This window comes from Limulus polyphemus, unplaced genomic scaffold (assembly GCF_000517525.1).
Source record: "Limulus polyphemus unplaced genomic scaffold, Limulus_polyphemus-2.1.2 Scaffold1314, whole genome shotgun sequence".
In the NCBI taxonomy this organism is placed as follows: domain Eukaryota; kingdom Metazoa; phylum Arthropoda; class Merostomata; order Xiphosura; family Limulidae; genus Limulus; species Limulus polyphemus.
The window spans coordinates 200153-209868 of record NW_013666924.1 but is presented as its reverse complement, the minus strand read 5'-3'; the positions used below and the strand labels follow the sequence as shown (position 1 = coordinate 209868).

The window sequence follows — 9716 nt, the reverse complement described above, 5'->3', positions numbered from 1 at the left end:
TAATGATAGGCTGGGCTTGGTTTGTTTGACCCGTTGTTGTAGTGTGGCAGTGATTAGCAGTTTTGATCTTCATTTCTCTATATTAAAAACGTAATTCCCTCTTATTTACACTGGAAACGTACTCAAAAAAATTATAAATGCCAGTAATTAATAATGAAATAAAGTAAAAATACATCAACCAGTACCTAACTGAATGATATTCAAGATGGCACTAAATTGTTGCGAACCAGTTGGCTTCCTGTGGTCGGTGATTTGGAATTAGGGACGGCGCCATTCTACCTGTACTGCGTACTAACAGAGGTACTCCATCAACGCTCTATAATTGGAGGGAGGAGAGCATGTGCTTTCGTTGGTGCTACAAATTACTCTAATGTGTCACCATAACAATAACCTAAGGGTATACAATAATGTATAATTCTCCACAAATAAACAAATCCTCACTTTTCTCGACTAATTATTGAACTTACAAAGATATGTCTACCTTCTACAATGAGCCATGTTGATGAACAATTCCACCAAGGAAAATAGAAGTGGGTATACTAAGACTTATGAAAATCTGAACTCACTGTTTGTGACAAATAATATTACGAAATTGGCTTTAATAATATATCAAGATTATTAATGCCAGTTGTGAGACTAATTTGTAATCTAACAAAATATCATATATAACTATTTGTGTCAACAAATACGTAATAACAACCATTCTGAGCTACTTGTTATTCTCTAATGACATAATAGTGGTAGAAACGTTACAACTTCTTTTATCACAGATACACAAACATTTTAGCTTAAAAACATTATTTGTTATAATACACCCATTAAAGTTGACAGATTTATGACTCTTGTCTCACTTACTTAAATCGTAAGATTTCAGTGGCCTTTTTCAGACATTAGGGGGTGATTTTATATTCACATAATACCGGCAAAAACATCCAACATATCACTAAATATTACAAAGTTTAGTTTTGAACCGCCACTAAGCACAAGCAGTACATTATAAACACAGGTAAAGATGTGTGCAGTAATTTCTTATTTCTATTTTTTTTCTAGGGTGGTCAAGGAAATTTAATAATGTTCAACTTCTTTTCAAAGCCTTATCAAAATGTGTCTTATTTTGGCGAATGAACATTTAACTGTTTCGGGAAAGAAGATATTCTTAAGGACTACCGTAAGTATCCTTATTACGAAATACTCGCCGAATTAAAAACAATCACACTTTATCCTTTTTCGTTTCGAGATTAAATATAATTTTTTTTGTTTTGTATTTCTTTAAAATAAGCAATGTAAAAATGTTAAGTGAACAGTAAGCTTATTAAGGTTAGCGGCACCAACATTTTATGTTATTATAAAGGTAAATACCCATACTTCTTTATCGATTTAAACAAGTTTAGCCGAAAAGTCAGATCAAATAAGCAATGTAAAAATGTTAAGTGAACAGTAAGCTTATTAAGGTTAGCGGCACCAACATTTTATGTTATTATAAAGGTAAATACCCATACTTCTTTATCGATTTAAACAAGTTTAGCCCGAAAAGTCAGATCAAATAAGCAAATGGACCAGAGATTGTTGAAAGCAGAGAATCATGTTATTCACCATAATGCATAGGAAGTTATGTTTCAAATGTAATTAGCTAATGTTGATTTGATTCCCCTTTTGTGGTTTCACCTCTATTTAGTACTTGAACTTGGAAAGTAAACATGGTGCTGATTTATTTACGTGAATCCTTGAAATGTACAAACGACTATTGTAGGATTTATATTAAGCAAGATACACACACTAATATTTAATGTTATTATAACTGATGATGTGAATTATGGGCTTTATTTTTTAAGCTAACTTAGTCTTGGACAGCAAGTGAGGTATTCACGTGATTGACGTTCGATCACAGTGCACGTGTGGACATTCGTTTGTAATACAATGATTGTACATTTTTCGTGGATGAACAAAAACAGTTAAGACAATGCTTCAAACTTTTATATGCCACAGTGTTTGAGACGAAATCAGGTTGAAATAAAAGAAGTTAAGCCAGCTTCGATCAAAAAAAATATGGTTTTAAGAACATTTCCTGTTATTTGTAAGAGAACAAATCAGTAACAGACTCCAAGTGTAAAATAGGGTATTTACATTGCGAAAAGTTTTCTGTATGTTTTAAACCAATAATAGGGAAAAAATTATTCCAGTTATGCTATAGTAACCTTTACTTTTAGGGCAAAGAACAAAGAACGCATGCATTTAACATGAGAAATATATACAATCATGAGTACTGGTATTGATACTGGTGAATTATATCTAAACACATGGTACCCTCAACTGATAACTGTATAGTCTTCATAAGGCTGTTACCAATCCCATTAGACACTTCACAAGTGTAAGATCCTTTGTCACTTTGTGTGGTGTCTAAAATCCTTAGAGAACCATCTTCAAGTAAGCTGATTCTTGCATCTTCTACAACAGGGACCACCACCTCATCTAAAGTGAACATAAGGTTGCAAAGTTTGTTTCTTCACAAATGTATCGCTCATAAAATTAAACGTTATAAAATCTTATGTTGTATAAAAATAACAAATAACCACCAATGACGTTCCTGGCATTAAGCTATGGATGTTTAATTGCTTATAAGACGATACATCCTATCTATGTTGTCCTCAATTTCAGTATTCAATAGAAGAATAGTCCTGACTGCAAAAGCTAGAGAAAATATTTATATTTCATGTATTAATAAATATATGTATGAAATAACATAATATAAATTGTTCACATTAAATAAATGGTTTCATTAACTTGAAAAGGAAATTAGTAATGAAAAGTGGAAAAAAGACTTAACATTAATATTCAGATTTGAATTGTTTTTATTGACATCCAATATAAAACGTGTTTTCTTTCTCAATCAGGACATTTTGAAACTAAAGTAATACATACTGTTCTTTCTTTAAACATTTTTGTGCATCAAAAAATGCTGTTCCCTGGTTACTGACGTATATTTAGCCAGAGTACAACTGGAATGTTAGGAAATAACTCTAATAAACTATATACAGACAGCTTAAGTCTACAGAATTAAATAAGGTGTTCACTTTTAAATATCACGTTTTAATAACAAGCTTAACTCTAACGACAAATTAATACAGTACTTATTTTACCAGAAATTAAATTTGTTTCTTTTTGATATGAACAGGATCTCCTAAATGGAAACATGAGCCTCATGATACTTCAATAGCCATAAGAGAAGACACTGTATTAAAGTGTAGTGCTTGGGGTTACCCTCATCCCATTATTCGCTGGAAACGCCGCCAGGGTAGGTGACATTATTATTTCACTAGTAAACATCAAGTCATAGTTTAATTTAAAAGTAAATTGGAAAATCAATTATCATCCATATTTATAAATAACAGAACGATTGTTGAGTTTTGTACTAGAATTAATATTATTACAAGTTAATACATGTGGATGATGACAATAACGTTTATCACACCTTACCTTTTACAAGAAGCTGAGTTGTGTATCTATCTTCTTCGCTCGAACTCTGGGCTACACACGAATAGTTCCCAGATGATTCTACTGATGGACTTTGAACTACTAACACAGAGAATGTTTCATGGTCTAAAATTTTCCATCGCTTTTCAGACTGTATTACAGAAGAGTCTTTAAACCACTTAAATTTCACTTCACTTTTAGCACCAACTATGCTACATAAAGCCTGAACATCTTCTCCTTCTTGTACGTCACGTGGGAACTGAAAAGGCTGAATATCTAAACCTGAAACAATAAAGTCGTTGAAAGTTGTAGTAGTTTCATAATAAAACCTGAGGAATAAGTAATGCAAATATGTCGAAATGTATTTATTTATGCCTTTAATTTTATTAAATTATTCTGGGATCTTCTAGTGTTACACGATTCTAACCGTGTTTAAAACTACATGTTATGTAATATTATTCCTGCTTCCATTAGGAAAAAAATACATACTAATTTAACAATCTTTCGGCTATGACCAAGAACATTTACATGACTCTCGATATTTAGATTTGTTTGTGTACAGTGTTATTTTCGCTTAATATATTAGTCAAAACGGTTGAATAATTGTAACAAAATATAAACTTGATTATAGTACAGTATTATTATTTAGATTAACTCTACTTACCTTCACAGAATGCACCGTACACGAATATTGTCACACTCCACGTTATCCAACTAAAAACTGGAGACAACAAACTTACACCCGCCATGGTGGATTAGTGCAATCCACTTCAGAATCTCTCTATAACTCAACTCAGCTCCTCATCAGAACTTCTCGGACAAAGTGAGTAGACTTGAAGGAAGGTTCCTAAGTTTAATATGTTATTAATTTAGCAGCACTTGTCATAAAGTGTTACCGTATAGCTTTATGGTATAATGGAACAGTGAACCAAATACTTTTTGAGTCACAAAACTTCGCCCAAATATGGCGTCAGTAAGTAAGCAAAACTCCACACAACCTTTTCATTTGTGATTTAGTAGCTCTTAAGCGCCACGTAGTGTTGTTTCAATTCATTATAATTTATTGGAAAAATCTATAAAACTGTAGATAAAACATTGAAATATTTCAATGAGAATAGGTGTCCGTATTCTTGTTTAACTAGATTTTCGTTTAAAGCTGTTAGAATATGAGTTATTTTACCTTCTTTGTACACAGAGAGCAAAACAGCAAACCAAACGAAACCACCAAACAATGTTTCCTTTTAATTTTCACTTCCATCATAAATCTCTTATGGTGAATTCTATAGACTTCTGAAAGTTTCCACCATTTCAGTTTTCACTGTGCAAGTATAATACTTACTATCATTTGGTGAAATAACCAAGCATTCATCTTTCCAATCTTCAATTAACCTAGATTTAACTTATATCTAGCTGACAGAAATGTGCTTATTGTTTACTAATTATACTTTATAAAATAATCAATTAACTACCGCATTAAAAAAACAACTTCCGTTATTGTTAAATTGGCTTACCACTTCGTTCTCACCATTTTGGTGCTCCTAGAAAGTAACCATAGCTATGATTTATACTTTTGTTAGCTAAAGTAACATATCTGTGAAAGAATATAGTTAGAGTTCTGGAAACTGCCCATGAAATTAGATTAGTTTAAGGAATTAGTTGATATTCAGGTGGCGCTTGTGCATATACTCAAAGTTGAAATTCAATTTTCAATAAACAACAATTTATTGTACACAATTCTAAAAACGAGACTGTTTCCAGTCCTAAAAATACAATAAAATACTGAATAGTTTACTGCACAGGATAAAATAAAAAAGCAAAAAATAAAAAGAAAATAAATAAAGATGACGTAGTAAACACGTCGAAACATGTGAGTGTATGAAACTGTTTCCAGTCTCATTGTTTTTTCTTTTATCCTGTACAGTACGTTATTCAGTATTTTATTCTATTTTTGAGACGGGAAACAGATTGTTGTTTATTGATAATTGAATTTCATCTTATAGAGAATTGGTATTTGAGATGTTGTTTTACAAAAACTGAGCAAACAGATATCAAATATATAGACCTTATTGCACCTAAATGAACTTATATGATATTTCTAAAATTCCCGATATCTGATAGTTGCGATTACGTTAATATAAAATAAAACACTGATACATAAGTTTATATTACATATGCACCTTTAACTTCGGTGCATTTCAATGTACAACAAAGTATTTGTCTCCGTTGAAATATAATATCTTTACCTTCGACTATATGTTTTCCACTTCAGAAACTGCAGTAACCTTTGCAATGTGAGCGTGTTAGTTCTTTCTGTTTAGTTGTTTGTTTTCCTCATTTTTGGACTAGGTTCACAACAGTAGCTTATTATGTTGATAACTGTAGGCGATTCATGGAGTTAAATCACTTTTCGATGAAAGGAGAGCTATCCCATAATAGTAAGTTGATAAAATGTCCTCTGTTACTGGACACACACACACACACACCCAAGATTATTTAGTTCATGTATGACGTTGATATTCTAATATACTTAATTGTTCACTGTTAGAGGAGCGAGCTTCCAAAGCCTTAACACGACTAACATTTAGTTGCTAAACAAAACCTAATGTGAACATACAATCCATAAACAAAGGGAAACATTTTGGCAAAAGAACACAGTTTTTCATCACAAAATTAATTAATTTATTTTAATCCATAGAAAACATTTTAAACTTAATAAATATCAAGGTTGGCCTTTGTGAACTATTTTTTAAATGTGTAAAGGTTTTTTTTATTGTGCCATGATAAGGAATTTATCGTCTATCTACATTTGACTGCAGATAATACATTGTAGGCTTATTCTATAGTATCGAGTAGATAACTTTATAGTAAATTAGTAGGCCTATTCTTTAACTGTTAAGAAAGTATCGTCCGAGAGAGCGAAAAAATGGAACAGTAATAGGCCGAATTATCATTAAGCAAAATACTAAATTATATTATATTAAAGAGAAGAAAAATATGGCTTACTTAATTAAGCCTTTATAGCTTTGGATGACTGTAGTTAGAAATATTAACACTATTTTTTATAAATATTTTAATTAGTTTAAAGTTATTTTGAGATTATAAAAGCTAATGTGGATTAACTTACTCAGTTTGTAAAATTATATACAAGGCTACTGATTGTAGGCTGGTTTTGAGTTTGTTTGCCTTGTTTATTGTAGAGAAAGAGCGACAAGTAGTCTTGATCTACACTTCTTTGTGTTAAAAGAACAATACCCTTTTATCTACATTGGGAACTTGATCTAAAAAGACGCATAACGATAATAACAATAAATAACGTAACCATACGCAAATTAATAACTAAACAATATGGAAAATATAGCAATAGGTTGCTGCCAACCAGCAGGCTCCCTGTGGTCGGTGGTTCGGAATTAGGGACGGCGCCATTCTATCTGTACTGCGTACTGACAAATGTACTGCGACAGAACTCTAATAGTTGGAGGGAAAAGAGCCTGTTCTTTGGCTGATGCTACAAACTCTGTTAACGTGTCACCATAACAATAAACTAAGGTTATATAATAATGTATAATTCTCCACAAGTAAACAAAAAACTCATTATAAAAGAGATTTTCATCTTCTATAATGACCCATTTTGATTACCAGTTCCACCAAGAGAAATGCAGTAGGTATTCTAACATCGATGAAAAACTGTTTGTGTCGAATAAGGTTTCAAATTCTTTCTAATAATATGGCAAAGCTATCAATGATAATTCTGAGATTAATTTTAAATCTAAACCAATGGCATAAATAACTATAGCAGTCAACAAATTCGTAAACATATAGAATAAAAAATATCTCAAAAGACATGAATATTTTATTTTAAAATTTTATTTGGCGTAATATACATCTAAAGTTGAAACAGATTTATGACAGACTTCTACCTTTAATAATTGATTCTCAAACTTGTCAGGTAGCACTTCCCTCCTTTTTTCTGTGATATTTGATGTCCCCACCCAATTTGTCACTATCACTAAATGCTACAAAATTTAGATGGCCCGGCATGGCCAGGTGGTTAGGGCATTCGACTTGCAATCTGAGGGTCGCGGGTTCGAATCCCCGTCCCACCAAACATGCTCACTTTTCAGCCGTGGGGGCGTTATAATGTGACGGTCAATCCTACTATTCGTTGGTAAAAGAATAGCCCAAGAGTTGGTGGTGGGTGGTGATCACTAACTGCCTTCCCTCTAGTCTTAACACTGCTAAATTAGGGACGGCTAGCGCATATACACCGCGTGTAGATTTGCGCGAAATTCAAAACAAACAAGCCAATACAAAATTTAGTTTCGACATGACACGAGGCACAAGTAGTAAATTTAGCTGTATTTTATAAACTCAGTGTGTGCGGTGACTTTATATATATATATTTCTAGAATGGAAAAGAATGCGAAGTAGATTGTCCTACTTGTTTTCACAATCTTATTTAAATATGTTTTACTTTGACAAATGAATATTTAATTGCTTCAGAAATGAAAGTATTCGTTAATACTGTCCTAAATATCATTTTTGTCAAATACCCGTCGAATTAAAAACAATGAGTTTTCACTTTTTTTTTTCATCTAGTGATAAAGTCTGAATTTCTTTGTTTTGTATCAATTATTTAAAAATAAGTAAAAATGTTAACTGAACAATATAAACCTAGGTTAGTGACACAAAACTTATATGTGATTATAAAAGTAAATACCCACTTTTATATCATCGATTTTAAGAAGTTTACTACGAAAACATATAATCATATAACATAAGCTAGTGGATGGAGAATGTTGAAAGCAAAGAATCATGTTATTCACCATAATGCATAAGAAGTTATGTTTCAAATTTAATTAGCGAATGCTGTTTTGATTCCCTTGTTGTGGTTTCACCTCTATTTAGTATATGAGCTTCGAAAATAAACATGGTGCTGATTTATTTACGTGAATCATTGGAATCCACAAACGACAATTGTAGGGTTTATACTAAACAAGACACACACTAATATTCGTAAGGTTATTATAACTAATGACGCGAATTACGAACTTTATGTATAAAGCTAACTTAGTCTTGGACAGCAAGTAAGATATTCACGTGATTGACGTTTGATAACAGTGCGCGTGCGGACATTCGTATATAACAATGATTACACAGTTTTAGTGGATGAAAAGTAACAGTCAAGATAATACTTCAAATTTGTCTATGAAAATAACGGTTAAGACGAAATCACGTCAAAATATAAGAACTTAAGACAGCCTAAGTTCAAAGAAGTTAGGCTCTTAAGCAATAACACTTGCTATTTTATGTAACAAACAAATCAGTAATAGACTCCAAGTGTAAAAATCGAACATCTGCATTGCGAATATTTACCACAATTCTTAAGCCTTTAATATGAAATTTATTTATATCCCAGTTATGCTATAGCAACCTTAGTTTCAGGGCAAAGAACAAAGAATGCATACGCTTAGTAGGAGAAATATATACAATCATGAATACTGGTAAGGTATATTTAAAGACATGGTACCCTCAACTGATAACTGTATAGTCTTCATAAGGCTGTTACCAATCCCGTTAGACACTTCACAAATGTAAGATCCTTTGTCATTTTGTGTGGTGTCTAAAATCCTTAGAGAACCATCTTCAAGTAAGCTGATTCTTGCATCTTCTACAACAGGGACCACCACCTCATCTAAAGTGAACATAAAGTTACAGAGTTTGTTTCTTCCCAAACACTCTTTTGCGCAAATAAAAACGGAATGTTATAAAATTTTACATTTTAGAGAAATAACAAATAACCAATATTATCAAGTACTGTCACCCAAATAACAAATAATCCATCTAAACAAGTATTGTTACCCAAATAACAAATAACCCATCTAAACAATTACTGTCACCCAGATAACAAATAACTCATCTAAACAATTACTGTCACCCAGATAACAAATAATTCATCTAAACAATTACTGTCACCCAGATAACAAATAACTCATCTAAACAATTACTGTCACCCAGATAACAAATAACCCAGCTAAACAATTACTGTCACCCAGATAACAAATAATTCATCTAAACAATTACTGTCACCCAGATAACAAATAACTCGTCTAAACAATTACTGTCACCCAGATAACAAATAACCCAGCTAAACAAGTACTGTCACCCAGATAACAAATAACTCGTCTAAAAAATTACTGTCACCCAGATAACAAATAACTCGTCTAAACAATTACTGTCACCCAGAT

The 9716-nt window shown here is 31.9% G+C and overlaps 1 protein-coding gene across 1 annotated transcript; it reads right to left on the bottom strand.

Annotated features, from left to right (window-relative positions):
- Window positions 1-2254: 2254 nt before the first annotated feature.
- LOC111086672 (transmembrane and immunoglobulin domain-containing protein 1-like) lies at window positions 2255-4468 on the bottom strand. Its single transcript, XM_022390458.1, has 3 exons — window positions 4136-4468; window positions 3475-3753; window positions 2255-2469 (listed from the first exon to the last, which is right to left on the bottom strand). The coding sequence occupies exons 1-3, from the start codon at window positions 4218-4220 to the stop codon at window positions 2255-2257; spliced, it is 579 nt and encodes a 192-aa protein (XP_022246166.1). The 5' UTR covers window positions 4221-4468.
- Between the last annotated feature and the right edge of the window lie 5248 nt (window positions 4469-9716).